This window comes from Loxodonta africana, chromosome 5 (genome assembly GCF_030014295.1).
Source record: "Loxodonta africana isolate mLoxAfr1 chromosome 5, mLoxAfr1.hap2, whole genome shotgun sequence".
In the NCBI taxonomy this organism is placed as follows: Eukaryota; Metazoa; Chordata; class Mammalia; order Proboscidea; family Elephantidae; genus Loxodonta; species Loxodonta africana.
In genome coordinates this window covers 144,107,507-144,135,314 of record NC_087346.1, presented here as the reverse complement: position 1 = coordinate 144,135,314, position 27,808 = coordinate 144,107,507, and the positions used below count along the sequence as shown (strand labels likewise).

The 27,808-nt window shown below is 36.0% G+C and overlaps 2 protein-coding genes across 8 annotated transcripts in view; one reads left to right on the top strand and one right to left on the bottom strand.

Moving 5' to 3' along the window:
- The window catches only part of NCAPG (non-SMC condensin I complex subunit G), a 70,074-nt gene that overhangs the window by 25,792 nt on the left and 16,474 nt on the right, over window positions 1–27,808 (top strand). For 2 of the 5 annotated variants that reach the window (XM_064286050.1, XM_064286046.1), the window contains 14 exons: window positions 4,786–4,926; window positions 5,398–5,521; window positions 6,859–6,948; window positions 7,267–7,446; window positions 11,181–11,291; window positions 14,155–14,274; window positions 15,189–15,416; window positions 18,112–18,293; window positions 18,581–18,755; window positions 21,029–21,190; window positions 21,398–21,536; window positions 21,927–22,013; window positions 23,602–23,683; window positions 24,639–24,867. In XM_064286050.1, coding sequence (XP_064142120.1) covers window positions 4,786–4,926; window positions 5,398–5,521; window positions 6,859–6,948; window positions 7,267–7,446; window positions 11,181–11,291; window positions 14,155–14,274; window positions 15,189–15,416; window positions 18,112–18,293; window positions 18,581–18,755; window positions 21,029–21,190; window positions 21,398–21,536; window positions 21,927–22,013; window positions 23,602–23,683; window positions 24,639–24,762 — 1,945 coding nt within the window. In that variant the 3' untranslated portion in view covers window positions 24,763–24,867. Of the gene's footprint in view, window positions 1–4,785; window positions 4,927–5,397; window positions 5,522–6,858; window positions 6,949–7,266; window positions 7,447–11,180; window positions 11,292–14,154; window positions 14,275–15,188; window positions 15,417–18,111; window positions 18,294–18,580; window positions 18,756–21,028; window positions 21,191–21,397; window positions 21,537–21,926; window positions 22,014–23,601; window positions 23,684–24,638; window positions 24,868–27,808 lie in introns of those variants that run through there. The other 3 variants (XM_064286049.1, XM_064286048.1, XM_064286047.1) reach the window with 3 other exon arrangements.
- Window positions 25,756–27,808, bottom strand: part of LCORL (ligand dependent nuclear receptor corepressor like) — a 216,767-nt gene continuing 214,714 nt past the window's right edge. For 2 of the 3 annotated variants that reach the window (XM_023549746.2, XM_023549757.2), the window contains exon 8: window positions 27,633–27,761. In XM_023549746.2, coding sequence (XP_023405514.1) covers window positions 27,748–27,761 — 14 coding nt within the window. In that variant the 3' untranslated portion in view covers window positions 27,633–27,747. Of the gene's footprint in view, window positions 27,762–27,808 lie in introns of all 3 variants that reach the window. The other variant, XM_003411285.3, reaches the window with a different exon arrangement.

Genomic DNA, 27,808 nt, shown 5'->3' with positions numbered 1-27,808 from the left:
GCTGCACTGAAGGTATCAGCGAAAAACAAGGCTTCACGGATACCTATTGAGATGTTTCATCAAATGAATTCAACCCTGGAAGCGTCCACTGGACTGTACTAAGAAATTTGGAAGACAGCTACCTGGTCAACTGACTGGAAGAGATCCATCATTGTCACGATTCCAAAGAAAGTTGGTCCAAGAGAATATGGAAATTATCAAAGTTTCCGCATCGGTTGAATCACCTTCTTTGGAATGGGCATAAATACGGATCTTTCTAGTCAGTTGACCAGGTGGTCGTCTTCCAAATTTCTTGGCATAGGCAAGTGAGCACTTCCAGCGCTGCATCAGTTTGTTGAAACATCTCAATTGGTATTCTGTTAATTCCTGGAGCCTTGTTTTTCGCCAGTGTCTCAGTGCAGCTTGTACTTCTTCCTTCAGTACCATCAGTTTCTGATCATATGCTCCCTCCTGAAATGATTGAACGTCGACCAATTCTTTTTGGTATAATGACTTCTTTGCATTCCTCCCATCTTCTTTCGATGCTTCCTGTGTCATTTAATGTTTTTACCATGAAACCCTTCACCACTGCAACTCGAGGCTTGAATTTTTTCTTCAGTTCTTTCAGTTTGAGAAATGCCAAGTGTGTTCTTCCCTTTTGGTTGTCTAACTCCAGGTTATACATGTCGTTATAATACTTTGTCTTCTTAATCCGTCCTTTGAAATCTTCTTTTCAGCTCTTTTACGTCATCATTTCTTCCATTAGCTTTAGTTACTCTGCGTTCAAAAGCAAGTTTCAAAGTCTCTTGACATCCATTTTGGTCTTTTCTTTCTTTCCTGCCTTTTTAATGACCTCTTGCTTTCTTCATATATGACATCTTTGTCATTCCACAGCTCGTCTGGTCTTTGATTATTAATGTTCAACGCATCAAATCTGTTCTTGAGATGATCTCTAAATTCAGGTGGGATATACTCAAGGCCATATTTTGGCCCTTGTGAACTTGTTCTTATCTTCTTCAGCTTCAACTTGAACTCACATATGAGCAATTGATGGTTAGAAACCCTGCTGGCATAGTGGTTAAGTGCTACAGCTGCGAAACGAGAGGTTGGCAGTTTGAATCCACCAGGCACTCCTTGGAAACTCTATGGGGTCGTTCTACCCTGTCCTGTAGAGTTGCTATGAGTTGGAATTGACTCAATGGCAGTGGATTTGGTTTGGTTTTGTAGTCAGCCCCTGGCCTTGTCCTGACTGATGATATTGATCTCTTCCATTGTTTCTTTCCACAGGTATAGTTGATTCGATTCTGTGTATTCCAACTGGCTAGGTCCATGTGTATAGTTGCTGTTTCTGTCATTGAAAAAAGGTATTTGCAATGAAGTAGTTGATCTTACAAAATTCTATCATGCAATCTCTGGCTTCATTTCTATCACCAAGGCTGTATTTCCAAACTACTGACCCTTCTTCCTTGTTTCCAATTTTCTTATTCCAATCACCAGTAATTATCAATGGATCCTGATTACATGTTTGATCAATGTTAGACTGCCGAAGTTGGTAAAAATCTTCAGTTTCTTCATCTTTGGCCTTAGTGGTTGGTGCATAAAATTGAATAATAGTCGTATTAATTGGTTGTCCTTGAAGGCATATGGATATTGTTCTATCGCTAACAGTGGTGTACTTAAGGATAGATCTTGAAATGTTCTTTTTAACGATGAATGAAACACCTTTCCTCAAGTTGTCATTCCTGGCATAGTATACCATATGATTGTCTGATTCAAAACAGCCAGTATCAGTCCATTTCACCTCACTAATGCCTAGGATATTGATGTTTATGTGTTTCATTTTATTTTTGATGACTTCCAATTTTCCTAGATTCATACTTTGTACATCCCAGGTTCCAATTATTAATGGATGTTTGCAGCGGTTTCATCTCATTTTGAGTCCTGCCGCATCAGCAAATGAAAGTCCTGAAAGCTTGACTCCATCCACGTCATTAAGGTAGACTCTGCTTTGAGGAGGCAGCTCTTCCCCAGTCATAGCTTCCAGCATCACAACAACACACAAGCCCCCATGGTAAGACAAACTGACAGACGCGTGGGGGTTCAATCCGTATGCTGAGAAAATAATCCAAGAAGCTGGACTATGAAGAACAGGGCATCAGGATTGGAGGAAGACTCGTTAACAGCCTGCAATATGCGGATGACACAACCTAAGGCAAAGAGAATTTGAAGCTCTTACTGATGAAGACCAGAGACTACAGCCTTCCGTATGGATTACATTTCAATGTAAAGGCAACAAAATCCTCGCAACTGGACCAATAAGCAACATCATGATAAACGGAGGAAAGATTGAAGTTGTCAAGGATTTCATTTTACTTGGATCAACAATCAGCACCCATGGAAGCAGCAGTCAAGAAATCAAATGACATATTTCATTGAGCAAATATGCTGCAAAAGGTCTCTTTAGAGTGTTAAAAAGCAAAGATGTCACTTTGAGGACTAAGGTGTACTGTACCCAAGGCATGGCTTTTCATTTGCCTCACTTGCATGGGAAAGCTGGAAGGAAGACCAGTGAAGAATTGATGACTTTGAATTATGGTGTTGGCAAAGAATATTGAATGAACAAACCTGACTTAGAAGAAGTACATCCAGAATGCTCATTAGAAGCGAGAATGGCAAGACTTCATCTCAGGGACTTTGGACATGCTATCAGGAGGGACCAGTCCCTGGAGAAAAACATCATGCTTGGTAAAGGAGAGGCTTAGCCAAAAAGAGGAAGACCCTCAGCAAAATGGATTGACATATTGTCTGCAACAGTGGACTCAAACATAATAATGATTTTGAGAATGGCACAAAACTGGGCAGTGTTTTGTTCTGTTGCACATACAGTCACTATGAGTTGGAACCGACTCAATGGCACTTAACATCAACAACGTTACTTGATAGAAATAGTTTACTCAGGTAGAGAAACAAAATTAAGTTGGATTTTTTCATGATAATATTAATAATATATTTCTAGGCATTTTATAGCGAGAGGGTCAGTGACTAAGAATTCCAATCTAAAATGGTTTCTTGGTATCTGAAGTGTTCATATAAAAAGAAAAGTCAGGGATATTAAATGAGGCTTATTAAATAACAACTAAAAGAGACACGAATACAATTTGTACGGTGCTATCTTAAATGTTTGTTTGTGGGAGAGAGCCTATTTAAAAAAATGTTCTCTTGAGTGATCTCTTAATCATAATGAATATCTTTATAAAGATTAAAAAGAGATGATTTCAAGGTAATTATAATTCGTGGCTAATTTTAAGTTGTGCTTATGGGGTTTATGATTTTTAATCTGTTAATTATATGGCTACTCTTTGAATTTACTTAAGTAATCTCCATCTTTAATGCATTGTGCTGATGCTGGTGTGAGGAAGTGGGAGAGATTCAACGATGAGTTTTTAGCCTGTCAGAAAATAGGAACTCTGCTGATCTATTAGAAACCCTGGTGACATAGTAGTTAAGAGCTACAGCAGTTAACTAAAAGGTTAGCAGTTCAAATCCACCAGGTGCTCCTTGGAAACCCTATGGGGCGGTTCTACTCCATCCTATAGGGTTGCAACGAGTCAGAATCGACCCGACGGCAATGGGTTTGGTTTTTTGGGTTTACTGATCTATTACTTTTGATGATAATTATCAGCCATGTAGTTGTCCCTAAGTACCCTCCAGTCATTCTGTGGTCCTTTGCTTCTGTAAAGATTTACAGCCTTAGAAACCCTATGGGGCACTTCTACTCTGTCCTGTAGGGTTTCTATGAGTCCAAATCGACTTGCTAGCAATGGATTTTAGAGCTCAAAGGGTGGGGTTGCTTTGTAGTTCCTAATCTCTTGGCCAGAGTGTAGGAGTCTATTTACCCTTTTTTTTATCCTTTTATACCCGTACCCACAGGGTCGCTATGGGTCGGAATTGACTCGACGGCACTGGGTTTGGTTTGTTTTTTTTATCCTTTTGTAATTGCCAAGCCCATTTACTCATGATATATTATTTTGCAGTTTATCTTGAGTTTTTGTTGATATTTTTTAAATGGCATATTATCACCAAGCTTATTGTTTTCTATTTTATTTCCAACCTTAAGGCATCTATTTGTCTAATAATTCTTTTTTTTTTTAAGTAGCTTTTTTGTTCCACACACAAAAGGGAGTCCCTTCTGGTAGACTATTGAGTATAATCTAGGTGAGGGTTATTAAAGACTAGGAATAAAAGGGTAATTGATGGTGTTTGTTTAGGAGCACCAACATTAAAAGTAAGTAATAGAGATTAATAGGGTCCCTGTGCAAGGGTAGTACAAATTTGTGAACTATGCATATTTTTCTGATTTTTAAAAAAAGTTCTTTGTATTCATGAATTGCTTGTGTAATTACTAGTATTGTTACTATTACTTTAAACAAAAAATTTTTGAGTTGATTAGGCATGAGGGAGGACAAGCTCTTCATGGCTAATTGGATTTTTGGAACTTTATAATTGGGAGAATGCTGGTGACACTGAAATACTTAGTTAACAATCTGGGCAAGAAAAATTTGTACCTTTTGAAAATTTCATATTGACTCTGTAATGAAAGTACATTTTTCAAATTTAATGAAATTACATTTTTCAAATTCATTTGATTCCAGTCAGTTTGTTTATGGAAGTTCGTAACATCCGCAAACATCCACGTTTGGGCTAATGTGAACTGAAAAAGGCGCTTTTCTGTCCGAATCTTGGGAATCAACTCCTGTTTGATGTTTTTAAACAGATTCTTCATTTTATTAATTCTGCTTTCTTTAGTTATATTCAGAGCATTCCAGTTGTTAATGATGAACAGAGAGGTGATTTTGCCTATATTGGAAATTTGATGACAAAGGAGTTCATAGGTCAACAATTGATTCTAATTATCAAGTCTTTGGATACCAGTGAGGAAGGAGGGAGGTATGTCTAAATGTTAATACTCATTCTAATTTATTCTGATATCCTATACTAAAATGTAGTCCTGTTACAATATGATCGAATGTATATAGCCTAGCCGTTGCAAGTGCTATAAAGTTTTCTTTTCCCTTTCCTTTTCAATATATATACATGAATCATTCAATTTCTTCAGAACAAATCAGTGAAATTGCAGTGTTTTGGTTAAAAATTTCTATTTGTATTTTTTTTCCGGAGAGGTTTAATATTATTTATCTGAAAAGTTTGATTCGCTTCTGGTTTTTATCATTTCATCATCTTGATTTATGAAATACCTTAGTGTCATTTATAAAAATTATTTTTCTACAGAGTATGAATATTTGACTTAAAATTAAAAATTGTATACCTATAATATTAAACATGAATGAAAAAACTGAGAGTGAATGTGTTTCTATTTTTATGATGATACTAAATTAAAATAGTTCTTTTTCAATGCAGGAAACGACTGCTGGCTTTCTTACAGGAGATTCTTATTCTACCAACAACTCCAATTTCCCTGATTTCTTTTCTTGTTGAGAGACTGCTCCACATCATTACAGATGACAATAAAAGGACAGAAATTGTAAGATTTTTTTCCCTATTGTTGATAAAGATAAGACGTTTTGATCAATGGTATCAAGAACTGTCTTATACTCTGTTCAGAACTTTTTGCTTTATTTATTTTTACTTGCTTTTTTTTTTTTTTTTTTAGTTTTGTTTCTTCAACAAGTTTATAAACTTCTTAGGAACAAATCATACACATATATGTCTGTGTGTATATATACATATATATGCGTATATAATTTTTTTAATAGTCTTCTTAGCATACCTATTGTTGTGTTCAGTCAACTTGAAATGGAGCAGATTTGGGAAGAAATGACAAGAGGGATGAGGTTTTGCCCATGACAAATTGAGCAGTAGAGTATTTGAATGAGAGCTGACTCAAATCACACATACCTAGGTTCAAGTCTCTGGCACACTGTGACTTTCAACAAGTTATTTAGCCTTTTTACTTGCCTGTAAAATAAATAACAATGAAACCTACCTTTCTTGTGCAATTAGATAATACCCTGAAGTGTTTGGTAGGTACAGAAATAAATATTATCTATTATAATATTACTATTTCCAAAAATGTTGTTTCTGGGGCACCCAAAAAAGACAGACCTATATCATTGCTTTTCATAAAGTCATATATTCTCAGACTTGCCGGTTAATTCAGAGGTCATCTTGTCCAGTCCCTCTTTATACATACATACTTATACGTAAGTCCCTTCAGCAACACTTTCATTACGTGCTTGTCCGGCCTCTGCTTAAGTACCCCCAGTTAGGAAGCAGTCTTTTCCCGAATTAGCAGTTCTGATGTTCCGGTGGTTCTGAAAGTCCTTCCCTATGTTATTATAAGGATAAAAGATATAAAAGAATCTTCTGTCTTTCTATGTTTAATTCATATGGAGCCAAACGGGGAGGGAGTTGAAGATTTTAGGCAGAAAATTTTAGTTTGTAATGTCTAATCTTTGGTACCATAATTCATAATTTCTGTTTTTCAAACACTGTTTTTAACATGTATGTGTATATTTTGCTCTATTTTTCAGTGTTGTTAGCTGCCGTAGAGTTGACCCTGACTCATGGCCACCCCACGTGTTACAGAGTGTAACTGCTCCATAGGGTTTTCTTGGCTGTAATCTTTACAGAAGTAGTTTCTGTGGCCTTTTCTTTTGCGGAGCTGCTGGGTGGGTTTGAACCACCAACTCTTAGATTAGCAGCAGATTACAAACTGCTTGTGCCACCTGGGCTCCTTATTTGTCAATACATTATGGAATTACTCTTTTGTTGTTTAAAATGTAACAGTTTGTTACCACCTTCTGATAGAACATGAATTAAAAGATGTACTTTAAATTATAACTTTCTTATTGATATCAGGTTACAGAAATTATCTCAGAGATTCGGGCACCCATTGTTACTGTTGGTGTTAATGATGATTTAGCTGATGCAAGAAAGAAAGAACTCAAGGTAAATGCCTTCTAAATTACATAAAAGTATAGTGTAGTTTTGTAAGTCTATTATTTCTTTTTGCTATAGTTTGGAAATGTTTCACACAAAGTCAAATTATTGATTAAATATTGAACTATAAGAGTAAGTAAAATCTAACCAGGTTATGTGATTCTGAAAGATTTGTCTGTGTCAGGAAGATTACAACTTTATCTATATAGTTCTGCTTCTACTTAAATTCTGCGTTGCTGGGATGTTAAATATTACTGTTTAGATTGTTACAGATTGTCATATTAATTGTTTTTGTTTGGTGCTGAAGCAAAATTTTTGTCTCTGTAGATTGCTGAAATAAAAGTGAAACTTATTGAGGCAAAAGAAGCTTTGCAAAACTGTATTACTATACAGGATTTTAATCAGGCATCAAAACTAAAAGAAGAAATAAAAGCATTAGAAGATGCCAAAGTAAACCTATTGAAAGAGACAGAGCAACTTGAAATCAAAGAAGTCCACATAGAGAAGGTATAGATAGTTTTTTCATACTAAATCTCAGCTGTTATTAATAATCTCAATGAAACCTTGTTTTCTTTCTTAGCTGCCAGAATATATTGATTTTGGAGGGTTTTATACAAACACTAAGAATTAGAACGAAAGAAGTGTTTTTTAACCCCTGCAGTTCCTTTGGACTTTGAAAGGCCTTAATTTAACTATTTAAGTGAGGACTTTATTTATTCCCTGCCTTGCTGATCCCTGGAATCTGAAATCTTCCTCCCTTCTCAGGGAACACGCCTACCAGTGGTTTTCTTCTGATTTTTCAGTCTTGAATGGTTTACAAAATGCATCAGTCTTTTACTTGTAGAAGGCTCGTGACATTTCTACTGCTAGGAAAAGAGTTACTATGGTAACCATACCATCATGTGTTTATTTTTTAAAGCTCAATTTCTCTTATATTTTTAGAAAAAGCTGACTCACTTTACTATTTTTAATGTGGCACAGTGATAAAGTGTTGGGCTGCTAACCAAAAGATCGGCAGTTCGAATCTACCAGCCGCTTCTTGAAAACACTGTGGGGCAGTTCTACTCTGTCTTGTAGGGTTCCTACGAGTAAAATTAGTTTCTTATGTGGATTATTTCTTTCCTCATAGATGTTTAAACATAAGATGTTGATGTTGTTAGGTTTCATTGAGTCAGTTCTGACTCATAGCGACTCTGTATACAACAGAATGAAACACTGTCTGATCTTGCACCATCCTCACCATCGTTTTGCTTGAGCCCATTGTTGTAGCTGCTGTGTCAGTCCACCTCACTGAGGGTCTTCTCTTTTTCACTGACCCCTCTACTTTACCAATCATGATGTCCTTCTACAGGAACTGATCCCTCCTGATAACATGTCCAAAGTATGTGAGACATAAGCTCGCCCTTCTTGCTTCTAAGGAGCATTCTGGTTGTATTTCTAAGACAGATCTGTTCATTCTTTTGACAGTCCATGGTATATTCAATATTCTTTGCCAACACCATAATTCAAAGGCATCAGTTCTTCCATCTTCCTTATTCATCTTCCAGCTTTCGCCTGCATATGAGGTGATTGAAAACACCCTGGCTTGAGACAGGCATACCTTAATCTTCTTAACACTTGTAAAGAGGTTTTTTTTGCAGCCAATATGCCCAGTGCAATGCGTCTTTTTATTTCTTGATTGCTGCTACCATGGGTATTGATTTTGGATCCAAGTAAGATGAAATTGTTGACACCTTCAAACTTTTCTCCATTTATCATGATGTTTATTGAGCCAGTTGTGAGGATTTTTTTTTTCTTTATGTTGAGGTGTAATCAGTACTAAAGGGTGTGGTCTTTGATCTTCATCTGTAAGCGCTTCAAGTCCTGTTCACTTTCAATAGGCAAGGTTGTATCATCTGCATAAGGCAGGTTGTTAACGAGTTTTCCTCCAATCCTGATGCCCCGTTCTTCTTCTTATAGTCCAGCTTCTAGGATTGTTTGCTCAGCATAGAGATTGAATAAGTACGGTGAAAGAATACAACCCTGATGCACACCTTTCCTGACTTTAAACCATGTAGTATCTCCTTGTCCTGTCCCAGCAACTGCCTCTTGATATATGTATAGGTTCCTTATGAGCACAGTTAAATGTTCTGGAATTCCCATTCTAGCATTGCAAGCAGGCAGAATTGAATGTTTGCAGGCCCAGAAGGTAAACGTGCATGTTGTGTTAAAAGCTTCAGGTCAATATGACTAGAGAAGTAAGGGGGTAGGGGAGGGTGGAGTAGGTAAGAGATTAAATCTGGGGAAAAATTAACGTCCAGGTCAGTTAACACTTTCAAGAGTTAGAGCTGAGGTGATGGCAACTAACAACAATAGTAAGCAATTATTAAATAATTTGTGCCTTATCGAAAGGTCATGGAGAACCATTAAAGAGTTTTAAGTGTGGTATGAGATTTATGTCTTAGAAAGACCTCTGTTGTTTAGAAAATGGATTAAAGGGTGGTGAAAGTTTAGGCAGGGACACCAGTTGGAGGCTTTTACAGTAATACAGTTTCGAGGCACTACTGCCTGAACAAGGTAATGGTGATGGATATGGAAAGAAGTATATGAATTTGAGAGAGACTTAGGAATTAGCATCAGGGAGGAGAGGGAATTAAGAATGTACCTCTTAGGTCTTTTGATTTGGACAGTTGGGTACATGGCAGTGACATTTACCGAGATAGCACAGAAGGAGGAGGGATTTGTGTTAAATTTAGTTAGTTCCCTCTTGGACATGTTGAATTTAGAGTGTTTGTGGAACATCCAAGAGGAAATGTCTTGTAGCCACTTTTATATATGAACCTGAAACTTAGAAAATAGCTGGGCGAGGTCATGAATGGTAAATGAAGTTGTACCACCCAAAGAGCATGTATAGAGTGATAATATGCCTTAGAGAAAACGAGCATTTAAGAGATGAGCAGAAGAAACAGCACAAAAGAGACCAAAGAATGGTATAATCAGAAAGATAGGAGGAAAAATCAGGAGACCATGTGGTCATTGTAGCCAGAGAAAGAATGGCTAGAGAAAAAAGGGAATAGCCTCAATTGTTAGATACTGAAAGGAGACAAGTAAGATAAAGAATGACATTTCTCATGGTCTTAACAATTAAGGTCATGAGTCACCCTGGAGAGAGCAATTTGGTCAAATGAAAAGGGGAGTAGCTGCTATAGATTATAGTAGAGTAAGGAGTGAGTGGGAAGTAATAAGGAAGTGGAGAATCTAGCCAACTCCTTTAGAACATGAGATTTTTAATTGATGAAAATGGTTGAATGATTTGGTTTGGGTTTTTAATGTGGCAGATGGAAGCTTACATTTAAATGCTTTTGGAAAGAGCCAATAGAGAAAGAAGTAGATTATCCAAGAAGAGAAAGTATGACGGGACCTGAATGCAAAGCAAAGGTGGAAGGAACAACTTAGACTAGAGAGCAAGAAAAAAAAAAAAAAATTTTTTTTTTTAATTCCAATATGCCATATCTAAAAGCAGAAAGGGTAGATGTGGTTGCTCATGAGTTTGTGGGTTTTGTGGCAGGAAGCTGAAGGAGTTCTAGTCTAATGGTTTTGGGATTTTCTGTGAAATAGCAGGTGAGGTCACCTGCTAAGAGTGAAGAGAAAAGATGTACAATTGGGAATTTGAAATAGTTGTTGAGGATTTTTCATGCTGAGTATAGTGTCAGGGAAGGTAGGCAGTTGAATTCATCTAACATTAGTGTTTTGTTAGGTAGTACCTGACCATTTTAGTAATTTCCCAGATCAGCTATGCTGCTGCTCGCATATATAAGCTCTGTATAAATATTTCTTGAATTTATGACTTCATCACATTACTATTTCTTAAGCAGAACACATTTCTTTTAAGCATGTCTGAACAGTAGGAGAGAACAAAGATGGGACTACATTAGTCATAGATATCCTAGATATATTTATAAGGGGAGGAATTATATTATTATTTTGTTCTAATTTGTGATGGTAAATTTGTACAGTGATTACACAGTCCAGTATTTTTTTCTGAATTATGGAGAGCTAGCCATTGACTCGGAGCATCTAGATGAGAAACTTAGAGGCATGTTTTTACAACTAATTGGAATTTTAAAATAACTTGTGAATTCACTGTTATATACGTTCAGTTTATCATTTTACTTTTAATTCTATAGAGAGATGGAAGTCCCATGTCTTGCAGAAATAATGGAAATGTTGTTACTAATGCTGAATATTGTCTTTCATTTTAGAACGATTCTGAGACACTGCAGAAGTGTCTTATTTTGTGTTATGAACTGTTGAAGCAGATGTCCATTTCAGCTGGTATAAGTGCAACCATGAATGGGATCATTGAATCTTTGGTAAGTTGGTAGCCTCTGAGGCATTATTTTAACTCACCCCTTCCTCATTTTATAAGTAACATGTTCCTTTGAGTTTAAAAGGATGGGGAAGTTGCTATTTTAAACATCTGATAAATACAATAAAAAGAAAAATATAGTGGCTACTTTGTATTGTGAGGATTAAATGAAATAATCAATATAAAGAACCTGGTACATAGTGAATATTCAATAAATACTAAGTTATAATTATTCTTTTAAGAGGTTTTAAATGATTTTATACTAAAAGGAGATGCAGAATGTCTTCATTCTTTGAATTGTAAAAAGAAATGCAGAAACACATCAGAAATATTAAAGTCCTGGAATTGTGCTGTGTAGACTGAAAGACTATGAGAAAGTTATATTGTGAGTTCTGTAAAAGGAATTTGTTTATTATTATATTGACTTTTTGTTAAAGTTGCCTTTTATAGGTAATCACCATTGCACTGACCATGGAAATGTAAGTCTGCAAGACACTAGAGTATCGCTCTCCAGTAGAAATACAGTCAATCCACATGGAACTTTAAATTTTTTAATAGCCACATTAAAAAAAGTAAAATAAACAGGCGAAATTAATTTTTAAAATATACTTTAACTCAGTGTATCTAAAATACTATCTTTTTGCCTTGTACTCAATATTAAACAAAAAAAAACTATTGAGATATTTTATATTCTGATTTTCATGCTGAGTCTTCTAGTACATCTTAATTTAGACTAGTTACATTTCAAGTTTTGGATAGCCACATGTAGCTAGTAGCTACAATAATTAGGCAATTCAGGTCTAGAGTATTTTTTTTTTTAATGGTGCTATTCATCCAAAGCAAATTTGAATATACATGAGCTTTTACAAAGGAGCCCTGGTAGTGCAAACAGTTGAGTGCTCAGCTGCTAACTGAAAGGCTGGTGGTTCATGCCCACCCAGCAGCTGTATGGGAGAAAGACCTGGCAGTCTGCTTCCATAAAGATTAAAGCCTAGAAAATGCTACAGGGCAGTTCTGTTCTGTCACATGGAATTGCTATGAGTTGAGACCAACTTGACCGCAGACAACAACAATGAACTTTTACAGGATTTTCTTAAAATTCTTTTTATTTAGGATTGGCAGTAAACAGCCAATGAATGTGATCTGAAATCTCCTTCATTGTGTTGTCATGTGTTTCTAAATGCAGAAGAACTAGTTGTTGTTTTTAACAGTCTAGGGCTTCTGATTAAACACTAGATTGTACTCAAAATAACTATTAGAATTAAATTTTATTTTTAGTGAAGCAGATGTCTTCCGTGAAAAGTGATGCTTTTTTAGTACTGCTTGGGTGTTTTATATCTGGTCCTATTTTAAGAGAATAGTAAAGTAAATTATGCAAATTAAAGCAAGGATAGTGAGACTATGTCTCACATATTTTGAACGTGTTATCAGGAGGGATCAGTCCCTGGAGAAGGACATCATGCTTGGTAAAGTACAGGGTCAGTGGAAAAGAGGAAGACCCTCAATGAGATGGATTGACGCAGTGCCTACCAGAGAAGGCTCGAACAACAGAATTGTGAGGGTGGCGCAGGACCGGGCAGTGTTTCGTTCTGTTGTACATAGGATCATTACGAGTCGGAACCTACTCGACAGCACCTAACAACAACAAAGTAAATTATAGCATAATTAATTAAGCATCTAAAATAGTGAATATGAAGACTGTATGCAGAAAGGATACACAATGTTGAGTGAAGAAAGAACACAAAATTGAATAGTCATCCTGATTTTAAGTATATAAAAACAATCTATGGCTAAAGATTAAAATACCATGGAGAAAATAAACAGGCAAGGTATTTGGATAAAGGAATTACAATATTTTTTGGAGTTATTTTGTTTTAAATTAAAGGTCATTAATTTTAATACTGGGGATAAATGCATGGTATACAAAACAGATTCTGCCCTCCTGTATCGTCTGGTCAACTGAGAAAAGTTTCAATCAATGGAAATGTATGCCTTTAATTATTGCTGTAAAAAGAGGTATATGGTCATATATAAACTTACAAGAGGGGTATTTGACCTATTCATGAAAGGTGACTCTGATCTGGTATTTGAATAGACATGAATTAAGTGAAAAGAGAGGAAAGAGTGCTCTAGACCTGCTTTCTCCAGTATGGTAGCCACCAGACACTTATGGCTGTTGAGCACTTGAAATATTGCTAGTCCACATTGAGAGGTACTGTAGGTGTAAAAATATACTGGGTTTTTAAGACTTACTATAAAGAATAAGAATGTAAAATATCTCATTAGTAACCCTTTTATATTGAGTACATGTTGCAATGATAATATTTAGATTGCATTGGGCTAAAATGTGACAGTTCATTTCACCTGTTCTTATTTTTAATGTGGCTACTAGAAAATTAAAACTTAAAATATGTGGCTCCCATTTGTGGCTTGCATTATTTCTATTGGACAGCACTGAAAAGTAGACATTAAAATCAGACCAACTGGGCAAGCAGAGAGCAAGGGGGATCATGGTATAAATGAGACTGGGAAAGACTACACAGTGCATGGTATTATTATATGTCATTTAAGGGGGTTTGATCTTTATCCTGTGAACACTGGGAAGCCATTGAATAAGTTTTAACAGGGTGGGAGGCGTCTCAAGATCAGACGGTATTTCAGAAAGATTACTCTGGCTATCTTGTTGTGTTTTAGCAATTTAATATTTATCTTTTTTTTTTTCAAACCAAGAAGATTTCTTTAATAGCCAGTATGGGAAATGCAATAATCTGTGATCTCACATGGAAACCATCATTTTGACTATGTTTTTAATATGATGTTCATTTCTTACCCTGATCGCAATTATTTTAATTCCTAATTCATTTTAGATTCTCCCTGGAATAATAAGTATTCACCCTGTAGTAAGAAATATGGCTGTTTTATGTTTGGGATGCTGTGGACTACAGAATAAGGATTTTGCAAGTAAACACTTCATGTTACTATTGCAGGTAGGTTTCATTTTTGTGTCAATATTTCATTTGTACTTGGTGAAATAAATACTTTGTGGTAAAAATGCTAATATTCTAAATCTGTCTATCCCAGGGTTTATTGAATTGGGTCCATGGATGATTTTTAAGATTCAGTGATTTTTGTCTTTGATGTCTTTGTAGACAGGAGATGAAATGTCATTTAATTTAAGATATTCTTTAATCATATAGCACATATTTATTGAATACATGTTATGTGCATGGCACTGTTTTAGGTTTAAAGCATGCGGCAGTGAAGAAAACCAAAATAAAAATTCTTGTCCTATTGGATCTTACATTCTGAAAGGGAAACGCACAAGTAAAAATATGTATGTGGTATGTCAGGTAGAGAAAAATAGAGCAGAGAAGGGGAATGAGAAGTGGGACTAGGGAGAGGGAACTGTATGGTCGAGAAAGCCCTCACTGGTTAGTTGACATTAGGCCCAATACCAGAGGGAAGTGAGAGAGTGAACCATGTGGATACCTGGGATAAGAGCTTTGCAAGCAGAGGGAAAAACAGGGAAAATGCCTGGAGGTCGGATTTGGCTTGGCATGTTCCAGAATCAGGAGGACATGTGGCTGCAGCAGACTGAGCAAAGGGGAGAGTAAAATAAAACCAGTTGTACTTTGGTTTCAGGAATTTTGACTGTGAAAATGACCTTTTGTTAAATGAAAAATAGCTCTAAATTTTACAATATTAGTAAATAAGAATGTAACTTTTAAATCAAAATTTTAATTATATTTCTGAAAAGTGACTTTTCTTGTAGACTTAACATTGTCATTGAAATTAGACTAAGAAAAGAAGAAAAAAAATAAGATACATGTTAATTTTATGCAGGATAAACACAATAAAAAGTTGACTGAGTTTACTTTTTGGGGGGGATGTCTCAATTTAGGTTTTGCAAATTGATGATGTCACAGTAAAAATCAGTGCTTTAAAGGCAATCTTTGACCAACTGATGACGTTTGGGATTGAACCATTTAAAACTAAAAAAATCACGGCCCCTCAAGGTGAATACTCAGAAATAAACAGTGATGACAAGCAAGAGTTGAGAGAAGCTGAAGAAGAGACTGCTACGGCTAAGAATGTTCTGAAACTCCTCGCTGATTTCCTAGATAATGAGGTAAGAAATAATGGCTGCTTTGTGACTATGAACTATCATTTTCAGCATGTATTTGTTTTTGCTCTTTATATTTATACATTTTAATTTTTAGTATGGGAGTTTAAACTTGACCAAAGGGTATTTAATTTTCTTTTTGAATATCTTAATTAAATCTCAACTTTTCACTTTTAGCATACCTAGTTTTTCACTGTCAAAGTACATGTGCAAAGAATTTAAATATATAAACATAAACAAAAATGATATTTTTTTTTCTCTGTAATTTAAGGGCTTAAAATTTTCCCCTAAGAGTCTTAAGAAAGAATTTAGAATAATTTTACCTTGGGAGGGTGGAGGGTCTAGGATAGTATGTGGGATTGGATCTCCTTCCTTAAGGTATTCTTTAAGGAAGAGTAGGACATGTGGCTACAACAGATTGAGTAAAGGGGAGAATACATTTTTAGAGCATATAGAAATATTTAATTTTTTAGTTTAGTTTTTCCATTTTTTTAGCTTTAGCCAAGTGCTATACTGACTTCCTGTTGGAAATTGTCCAGTGCCATGGGCTTGCTGACATAGCAAGTGTAGGAGACCTATTGAACATTAACACTCTTTGACAATGAGTGGTTTTTTTGGTTGGGGAAGGTGGTAGTACTGGTACATTAACTCTCTTTCTGGCTAACATAGATTCTCTGACTTTATTTTTGCCATCACCACTGAAAAATCTAGATTTCTTGACATTATTCTCTGGGCCATAATTAACAATCTTTTATTATTCATGCTTTAAAGGCTTGCTATTGTGGCTCAGGAGTCCTGGTGGCACAGTGGTTAAGAGCTCGACTGCTAATCAATAAGTTGGCAGTTGAAATCCACTAGCTGCTCCATTGGAAACCCTTTGGGGCGGTTCTACTCTCGTATAGGGTCACTATGAGTTGGAATTGACTCGACAGCAATGGGTTTGCTTTTTGGTGTGTTCTGGCTCAATTCAAATTCTTGTCATTTAATTTCAAGTGGGTAACTGTTGCTATCAGGGAAGTATGTCACGGTTAGAAATTGAATTTCAAAAGGGGGCATATGCAGGCTTTGGGGTTGCAGATTTGTGTTCTGGTTGCATCTGTGTGAATCTTGGTTAAGATATTTACTGCCTGTCCTGTTTCCTCATCTGTAACATGGGAGTGATAGTACCTACTCTCTGGGATTGTTCTTTAATTCATTCAGCAAGTATTTAAGTGGCAGTTATGTGCCAGTCAGTACATTCTCTGGAGAGTTCAGTGCTGAATGAAACAGTCTCTGCCCTCATGGTTGTTGTGAGCATTAAATAAGTTAGAGTGTGGAAAGCACATGGCAGTGCCTACCACTCATTAATATCATTGACCTCTGCATCTTTTCCATTTTTGTGTTTTAAAAATGTTTTTTGAAAGATCTCTTCAATTTGCTCATTCCACTGTTTTCACTTCTGTCTCCCTAGTTGAGACTTGTCTTTCATTCCTAGGTTATAACGTGAAGATAATTTTCCTTAGATCTCAATCATGTCCCCCTACATTTTCAAAAATCTTCTGTGGCTCCATATCCTACCTCATTAAGCTTTAATTTCTCTACCTAATTTTCAAGGTCTTTATAATCTGACTACCAAGTAAACTTTTCATTAAAACTAGTAAATAATTGTTAACATTTTTTGAGGATTTACTGTGTGACGGGCACTATGCTAAGAACTTTACATCTGTTATTTCTTCATCCTTGTAACTGTCTTATCTGATAGGTATTTTTATTATCTCCTTTTTGTTTATCAAAAAAGTGAGGCACAGGGAAGTTAAGTTATGTGCAGGATCACGCAGCTAGGATGTGTCAGAGGCTTGAGTTGAATTCAGACTCACTAGTCGGTATTCTTAACCACCACTGTGTATACCTGCACCTTCGTTCATACACCACCATGTTCTCTTCTTCTTCTTGCTTATGTTTGTTTTGGTCAGTCTTTCTTGAAATGACCTTTTTCACCTGTACACCTTCTATTTACATTCTAACCATAATTCAAACACACTGCTACTCTCATTTCTAAAGCTTTTGTTTATAATAGACAATTGCTAAAAGTTTCCTATGTCTTAGAACAGCTAGCACTATGCTAAGCATTCAAATACATTTAATTTTGTTTTAAAGAATTTTAAGGACACTGAAGGATGTATGACTAGGCTAAAGATTTGTCACTCAACTTTAACTTCAAAGGGGGAAATAAATCTTCCTTAACAAATTCATAATAACTAGTGATTTTTGGATAGTTCACATAAAAACATGGCAAGCTACCTTATACGGCTTAAAGAGGAAATACATCGACTTCTCAATTAGAGACATGATTAGGTTCTAAAGACCAGGTTGTTATACAAAAATTGCCATTATGTGAAAATGGAGGATGATCACATTAGATCAGGAAATGGAGGATGACTACATCATTACACATCTGCCAAATTAAATCATTACATAACTCCCAAACCACTGAGGATCATGGCCTAGCCAAGTTGACACATAACTGTAACCATCACAGCCAACGTTACTCTCGCCTTGCACCTTGGTGTTCATTGCTGCCAGACATGCATTGTTAATACGCAAAGTAGTTGGATAATTTTTTACTATTGTCGAAAATGCAAAATGTCAGATAATGAGATAGTCTATAAGTGAAGAGTAGGTGTATGTTAAAACTTCTTGTAATAAAAGATGTTTTTATTAGGTGTCTGAACTCAGAACAGGAGCTGCAGAAGGACTAGCCAAGCTGATGTTCTCTGGGCTTTTGGTCAGCAGCAGGATTCTTTCTCGTCTTATCTTGCTATGGTATAATCCCGTGACTGAAGAGGATGTGCGACTTCGACATTGCCTAGGAGTCTTCTTCCCCGTGTTTGCTTATGCAAGCAGGTATTGAGTCATACCAATAAATCAAAATCTGACTTGAAGTCAAATTCAGGCCCGCCCATGAGTGATGTCTATAATGTCATTTTATTGATGATGTTCTTTTTCTTCATTGGATAAATGATGAAATGAGAACTCAGCTACCTTTTATCTACCTGAATTATTTGGCTTTTTCCTCTGTGGAAATGTGGTTTATCTTGATGTGTTGAATTTTATATATGATATTGTTAAGAATCATAATCTTCGTCTCTCATAATATTCTGCCCACATACTTTCAAATTGTTTTCCCATAGGACCAATCAGGAATGCTTTGAAGAAGCTTTTCTTCCAACTCTGCAAACATTGGCCAATGCCCCTGCATCTTCTCCTTTAGCTGAAATAGATATCATGAATGTTGCTGAGTTGCTTGTAGACTTAACAAGACCAAGTGGATTAAATCCTCAGACCAAGAATTCCCAAGATTATCAGGTGGGTGAGTATGTGAGTCTGTGGATGGTAAGGATGAAGCATGCAGATTACCATTGTAAAATAATCCCTCTTATAGATTCTTTGAAATAGCAAGGAGCTGCATTTTGATCTTGAGACTTCTGGTCTACATGGTGGTGCATGACGCAAAGTTAAGAAAATGGATTTTTGGGGAAATGTGGAGGTAGTCATACGAAAATAAAATTAATCGCTTCTGCAAAGACGTAAATGAGAGGTCATCCCTATCACTGACCCTCTCTTCAGCCAGTACTGGCTATTAATCACTCCTTAGTGATGTTCTACGACTATCTAGAACCTGCTGAGTCTTCAAACATTTACCTGCTGTATGCCTGACACAAGGAAAGAGAGTTTCAAGAATGAAACTGCCCTCAAGCTTATTTTGGTTTTTGATTTAAAAAAGATAAGTCAACTGCAAACTGACCCACCGAATCAATTTCAGCTGGATTTTGAAACTTTTTAATGTCGTTTGATCAGACTTGTTACCACCTTTGAAAATTAATGTGTTATTAATGATTTCAGATGCTAGCTGATTAAGTCGAAGCTATCATTCTTCTGTAACTTTAATTGCTACTTAGTGACTACATGAAGAGTCCCTGGGGGTGCAGATGGGCAAGTGCTTGACTAACCAAAAGGTTGGCGGTTTGAACCCCCCCAGAGAGAGCCTTGGAAGAAAGGTCTGGCAGTCTGCTTCCAAAAGGCCACGGCCTTGAAAACCCTATGGAGTGCAGTTCTACTCTGCAACACATGGGGTCACCATGAGTTGGAATCGACTTGACAGCAACTGGTTTTTTATTAGTGACTACATATCCCGTTCAAGTCGCTGTTATATACTATTAGAAAGATAAGATTACAAAGAATATTAAGGTGAGTTATGGCAAAGGTAGGCGATACCAAAAACCAAACCAAACCCAGTGTCATCGAGTCGATTCTGACTCATAGAGACCCTATAGGACAGAGTAGAACTGCCCCATGGAGTTTCCAGGGAGCACCTGGCAGATTCGAACTGCCGACCCTTTGGTTAGCAGCCATAACACTTAACTACTACGCCACCAGGGTTTCCAAGGTAGGTGATATAACTATTAAATGCTTTAGGAGTTTAGAGAAGAGCAGGATTCATGTGGTAGGGATGATGAGTACAGCATCGGTAGTTTTAAAACTCTATAGGTAAAATTCAGTTAGGTTTTGGTGTGGGATTTGAGGAGTGATTTGGATAGAGAGGAGAGCATGTTTAGTGGTGATAAATATAAATGGGGCCATACAAGTTATGTTGGGAAACTATAAAATCATTCTGACTAAAGATCTGGAATTGGGACATTAGGGCAGAAAGTTGGGGTAGATCGTAGAGTGCTTTAAAGACCAAGGAATTTTAGGAGTTGGCCCTATTTGCAATGAGTTAGTATGCAAGGCCGATGATGAAACGGTTAATTAGATGAACGCTATTTGTTAGACTAATAATGGTGGTTTTTTGAGTTGGATTGGTGAGGGAATGGGAGAGAAAATGTTAATCAACACAGCAGTTAAGGATTTGTGTAGTTTGGAGATAGTAGCTTGAGTAGTGGAAACTGGCAGAGAAAAAGAAAAGGGGGTATAAAAGCCTAGAATGAAGAACTTTAAGAGTCAGAGGAAATAGAGGAGTCCAAGACAACTCTAAGGTCTTAAGTATAGGTGACAGAAGACCCCAGAGCAATTGTTGACAGTAGTTTATTTAGGGGGTACTCTCTCAGGATCAACATCTGTGAAGGAATGAGGGAAGTAGGTTGGGACAGAGGAGAAGTTGAACTGCGATGCAGTCAGAGGCGATGCACCCTACAGTTGATCCTGTACGGTGTTCCAGAGCTGGGATGGCCCTTTAAATTGTCTAGAACTGAGACAAGTTGGCAGGGCTGGGGTACCCCCACATCAACCAGTCACTGGATGTGCACCGACCCTGGGGGAAGAGGTGTGGCCTTGGGCAGGGTTCACTCATCAGCCTGGATCAGTTCTGCAGTCGGGAACTTTTAACCTCCAATGCTCACAGCAGTGGAGGGAATGTATGCTTTCATCCTAAAAGGGGCAGATCTGGGCCTGTACCACAGCATCCACTAAAAAAAAATCAAGAAGGGGAGCTTATTTGGGGAAGATATTAAATTTGGTTTTTGACATTTTGCATTTGAGATTGTGGCAAGCTAATTAGTTGGAAATATTTGTTAGATGTATAGGTCTATATTTAATCATGCCATTTTCTATTTATAAAGATTTTTCTCTTGGTTTTCTAGGCCTTAACAGTACATGACAATTTGGCTGTGAAAATTTGCAATGAGATCTTAGCAAGTCCATGTTCACCAGAAATTCGGGTCTATACAAAAGCCTTGAGTTCTTTAGAGCTCAGTAGCTGTCTTGCAAAAGATCTTCTGGTTCTACTAAATGAGATTCTGGAGGTAAAACAACTTGAAATTATTCATAATTACTGTGTGTATATTTATCAAATAACATATTTGTAACTTTGCTTATTTGAAGTAAACATTTCCCTCATATATTTCATATAAATTTTAGGATGTTTTCAAACAACTTCTTGTCAACCTACTTTTTCGAAGGGAGGTTAGAAAATGTCACATTTAAAGTGTTATTAATGTTTTCTATTACAGCAAGTAAAAGATAGGCTGTGTCTGAGAGCTTTGGAGAAAATGAAGATTCAGTTAGAAAAAGGAAACAAAGAACACGGTGACCAAGCTGTAGCAGCCCAAGATGCCAAGATGACAGTGACTACTAGTCAAAATGAAGATGGTAATGACATACTAACCTGAATAGTTACAAGATTCTCTTTCATCTTCACTGAGACATTTTTTCTTTAATGCGTGTGACTGGATTTCAGAAATGAACGAAAATTTTTTCTAAATATTGCCCCGGGGAAAGGGTATTGATGATAAGTGTTTCTTCTACTTTTCTAGCTTTTTTTTTGTGTGTGTATATTTCTCACCTTATGGTCATGAATACTATTTTTTTTAGGAATGTTTTGTTTATTTTCCAGTATCCACATTATACTTATGATAACTTCTCAGTAGCTGGCTAATGGAATTGTCATTTCTGTTTATGAACAATGGACTTCCAAAGACCACTTAAAATATTTCATAAGACTATCTTTTGTTTACATTGTTGTATTCTTTCTTTTAATAGAAAAGAATAAGGAAGTCTATATGACTCCTCTCAGGGTTACGAAAGCAGCCCGAACATCAAAATCCACCCAGCAAAAGACTAACCGAGGTAGTATATTGGTTGATTCATGTATGACTTTTAGCTGTATAATAAAACTGCTTTCAAATTTGTCTTCCAATGAAATATTTACAAGTTTCTTTGTTTCCTCAGGGATAGAGATTTTTAAATGTCTTAGGTACCTTTAATTTTCTTTTTAATTCTTTCAATTGGGATCAGTAAACTTTGTTTCTAAAACATCTAAAGTCAGTGTTGCTCCAAGTGCTTTTGATTGAAAGCAATATGATGCAAAAGATCATTTTGTAGACTATTTGATTTGATCAAGTGATAATTTTATCTTATCAGTAGTCTAAGCATTTAGGTCCCTTTTTCCTACCCAGCATTTTTTGGGGCTATGATTTTCCTTCTTATCATATTTCCCCAACTTATTTACTTCTCAAGGAATATCCAACAATAGGGGATTTGTTGGAATAAAGTAAATGCTGAGTATTAGGGGAACACTTGGAAAAAAATCTGAAATTCAAGATGTTTTTATTGTTTTATTATTATTACAAAAGCGATGCATGCTTATTACAGAAGAATCAGAAAATACATCCAAAGTACTATAAAGAACACTAATAATCCCACTCATGAGCCAGCCACTATTTTAACCCTTGAAAAATATTTTTTGAGTCCCCTTTTTATACAGATAAAATTTTATTTTCTTAAAATGGAATCTGTTCATAATACTGTTTTATAACCAATCCATTATTTAAACATCAGTTGCTAGATATTGATCCAAATTAGTCCCATATTGTTGGATGTTTTCTCGGGGATAAATGAATTAGAGATTTAAAAGGAAATAAGGTATGGAGAAAAATGAAGTCTTAACCCAAGCGAATGGGGCAAATTACTATTCGCCCAAATTATTATACCGAACAACTTAGTTTTGATCAGATTGCTTTTAGTCAGATAATACACCATGAGAACTCCACCCCTTTTACAAAAGAAATGGCCCAAACTTCATTTATGCATGCTCTACTTCACTGGTTATCACGAATGAGGAACATCACAAGGCATACTTGTCTGACTTCTTAGCTTTGTTTCTAGTAGGTAGAATTTTTGTAACTCCCAGTCTACAGTTTGAGGTTCAAGTTTTTTCACTGAAATATATTATAACTCATTTGAACTGGCTTTGTATATGTTTGAATATTTCACAAGCAGTCATTACCTTACTGGTAAAAGTTCTACTTCTGGACCGGTTTTATGGGCCTAATGTAGCTCCACAATCTTAATTTTCATTCGTTTTTCTGTACATTTTGTACTATTAGCCATATAGAGCTACTGTTTCTATAGCATGTTTTTGCATGCTTCTGCCCCCACATACATTGAGCTAAAATTTGCCTCCTTATAACTTGTTCATAATTTCAATATTTTCCCTTTCCCAAACTTAACAGAGCTTAGGAGAGAAATTCATGTAAATTTTAATCTTTATTGGGTTCCTTTTCTTTGTGGGGTTGATAATTGGTATCAAGGTGATTGAGAACAAGGAGGAATATGTTAAAGAGGGAAAATAAGGGATTTGGAAAGCCCAGAAACTAAATTAAAAGCAATAAGCAATTGGTAATAAAGTCTGATAGTGAATTATTCTATCCTCAAGGACGGAGAAAAGTGACAGCTTCGGCTAGGGTGAACCGAAGACATCACACCGCTGAGGCAGACTCTGAAAGGTATGCCATGCGGTATGTAATATATAGAAGTCTATCTTTTTTTTAATGTCTAGAAGTAGAGAAAATATTGTAGTTTGCCTCTACTGTGAATGAGAGAAACTCTATAACAAGACAGTGAAAATTATGAATAGCTGTCTTGGATGTAAGGTCTAAAATTCCATAATCAAAAGCATTTTACTTCCTATGACTTGTATGCTTTTGTGTATAGTTCGCCTGGCTTTAGTACTTGGTAGTCATCTTTAATAATATGTTCTCTCATTTGTTTCCATGTATTCTACTAATTACATGACCCTGTTTGTATGTCTCCCCTAAAATTTGGAACTAGCAAACTTTTGAGATTTAGGTAGCATTTTGAGTTCAGTACATTTACAGTGATAGAATAATTCTGCCTATAATTTGGATATATTAATGATTTGCGTGGGAGAGTGTTAATTTTTGGTTCCTGCCAATTAAACCAAAGTTGGAAGCTGAAAGTTCGTAGCTGTCTTACCTTTATCTCTTCATTGGTAAAAACGTTTAATACGTGTATTTTCAGTATAGCTTTAGATTAAGTCTTTACTAAATTTAAAGTATCTTTTTGGGAAACTTGTTATTAACAGTGTTTTAGGAACTTGTTGCCTAAATCAAGAAAATTTAGATTTTTTTTCACTTCTTGAGTTTCAAAAGTACTCTTTTGGACAGTTGTTATGGCCCCTGTTTACAAGTTTCATTGCAAAAGTTTGGTTTTATTTTATCTACATAATACGAGGTTCCATATAGATAAAAAAATTTGGTTAGTTTTCCAAGATTCATGTTGCTGGATACCAGTCAGTAGTTTTTTTGTTGAGATTTTAGTTTCAAGCTTAGACAACGGAATCAGGTTATCAATTACACACTGACAGAGTATCAGAAACTAACGTAAGGTTTATTTATAAACTGTAGTTTAAAAGCTTGTATTTAAATTGGTGTATTTTTAACATCTGTGTAGTGATCATGAAGTTCCAGAACCAGAATCAGAAATGAGGATGAGATTACCACGACGAGCCAAAACAGCAGCACTAGAAAAAAGTAAGCTTAATCTTACACAGTTTCTCAGTGAAGACAGTAGTTAAGAAAGATGGTGGACGTGGAGTTCTTTTAAAAAATATCCTTTAAAATTGTGTTCACTTGTTTGCTTTTAATAAAGCTACCCTTGTGTCAGAACAAAAGCACCTGACTTCTTTATGAGACTTTGTGTTGTGCAACTCCATGTTTACTTTGGCCTATACTGAAGCAGCAGGACAGGTTTCTTAGTGCTACGTCAGCCGTCAGTGAGATCTGTTTAATCGGGATTTCAGGGGGGGCCAGAAATCTCATTTTTAAACAAACTTTCTACGTGAGTCTAATGAATTCTCAAGTTGAAGATCTTGGCATTATGGAAAACTTTTGAATAAAATATAACTAGTAGCTTGCATTTGAGAAGCTTATGACTTAGATGAGGCAGATCCAACATAAGACGAAAATGCAACAACACACATTTAAAAATGACATTTGACAAACTGGCCGGGGAGGAGCTTATTTTCAGGGAAGAGAGTTTAATGAAATAATTCCAGTGAAATGGAAAAAAGCTCTTAAATGGGATGGAGAAGTAAGAAGCTTCTCTATGAAAGTCTGGATGCATTTTAATCCATGACTCTGCTTGGCCTCAACTTTCAGGGTCTCCACAGGGCAGTGGGCTAGCCTGTAATACTATAAAATAAAGAGACCTGGGTTCTGGCCCTGCCTTCGTGGCTACCTACGTGAGTTTGGCTCCCAGCTTGTTCATGAGGTACACAACTGCAAGAACACTGGGCTAAGAGATGGGAAACCAAGATGCTACTTTAAATTCTTCCATGTGCCATGTGACCTTATAAAGTATTCCTTTGAGCCTTATCTTCATCATCTCTCAGGTAAAGGGATTAGATCAGATGATTCTTTGGTGCCTTTCTAGGTTTTTAGAAAACATTTTATTAGGAAAATGTGACCAAAAAAAAAAAAAGTAGAACTAGTTTAATGGACCCAAATACCTATCACCTAGTTTCAACAGTTAACATTTTGACAATCTGGTTTCATGAATCCTACCCTGAAAATATTTTTGATAATCTACGTGCATGGGTGATTCTCTTCCTAACGTATTTACATGTGGGAGCTCTGGGGCACTCAGTTCTCTGTGATGGTGGTTCCTGGGTTGCAGAGATGTAACGTGTGCATGTTTAGTCAGGAAGTTTTTTGTTGGTTTTTAGCATAATAAAATTATGAATATTGCTTATAAATAAAAATAATACTATTGGGAAAGGAATGTGACTGGAAGTCCTCTTTCTATACTAATTTGAGTACAATTTCTTCAATGCCAATTTTGTCATCTTCTGAAATAGGCACTTGTCTGGTTTATGAAATTTACACTGTATGAAATTAGTCCTTTCCTTCTGCAACATCCAAGTGAAGAGCCCAGCAACACACCTCTTATCCACTTGATAATTACCTTTTCTCTTTATTATTCAGGATAGAAATGTCCTAATATTAGGTCTATTTTAACAATAATTGTGCTTTTTAAAATTTATTTACCAGAGCCCATTTATTTAAGGTGATCTAATTTGGAGCATAAAGTCAGATCCCTGGCTTTTAGAACCAAATTGCTACATTACAACCAGATATGTGCTCTATAGAACTCAGAACTATAAAAGGAGTCTGAAAGTTTAAAAAAAAAGAGCTCATTAAGCATATATGGCAATGATATAGAACAATGACAAACTGATGCTTGTTCTTCATTCTGTTGGCTCTGTGTCTTTTCCTGTGCTTTAAATTCCTTATGTTGATCTTCTTTTGTTTAATCCCTGTCATTTTAAAAACATTTTTTAGGGGGTAGGGAGGAATAAGGACTTAAAAAGTACACAAAATGTACTATGAGGAAAAGTCTTTAGAAACACAAGTTAACTAAATCCCATTTATGCCATAGCCAGGTCAGGAAAGAAGCCATGTTCTGATAACTTGCTATTACCACCATACCAAAGCATGCTTTCTCTGTATGGGAAAAATACATTTAAGCACCAAACCTTTAGTATTCTTACAACTGAAGTCTTGGACACAATCACGTAGCCATTGCTGAAGCTATGCTTTGCACTATTAGGATTAAAGAAATAATATCCTGCTTTTAATAGACATTCCTTTAAATTGTAAAATAAATGTCTAAAACGCAATAAAATAAAACCAACAGACGTAAATCCATTTACTGTTTTTCATTCAAAACTGGTAACTTAAAAAAACCGAAACAGTTATTCTTGTCTGCAAGATGTAGAGGCACAGATTCGCTGAAGTAAACATGCAGTTGTGCCACGGCTTTTCCAGCCCACAGACTCCCTAAGTTTAAAAGAGAAAACTGATCTGCTGAAATCCTCCTACAAAGGGAAACATGCTATTGAAGATAAACTGTGATCAATATTTCTATAAAGACATAACTTTGAAAGAGACAGACTTCCAAGAGATACCTTTGCCTTTTACCAATTTGCTTCGAGGTAGTTGGTATCCACCTGCTACACAACTGACCATAGGTCAGGCCATCATCACAAGTCTTTACAATACTAGCATTCTAAATCCCATATGCATTATATATTAAACTTTGTGCACAGAAATAAAAAAGGACAATTATATATTTAAACTCAGGGCATACAAAACTCACAAAATACCATTCAAAAGAGAAGCATCAAAATCCATTTGTACTGCAAAATTTCACAATGGTCTGGTGCAAAACGTTATGTAAAAAAAATACCAAAAATATAATCAAAATGATTAATGCTAATGATTTAATATAGACAAGTCACAGGACTGGAAATATTTCAAGATCAATTGATAAATACTTATTGTTCAGCAGAAAGAATATTGACATACAAAATATAGTGCAAGAAGAACCGCAATCTATTTCTCTTCACTTGTGAGATTTTGGTTATGAACTGAACAGCTTGCTAGAGATGATGCTGTCAAATTCAGATTCCATTCAACGGGATGATTAAGGCACATCTTTATAGGGCTCAAAGGGCAACTTGCTGTATTCCCGTCAGACAAATTCAGTTTCTCATCAGTTTTCATTTGTAGCGTGCTGGAAAAAAGAGTTTAAGGCATTTTAGTTTTACTTTAATCTCAAAT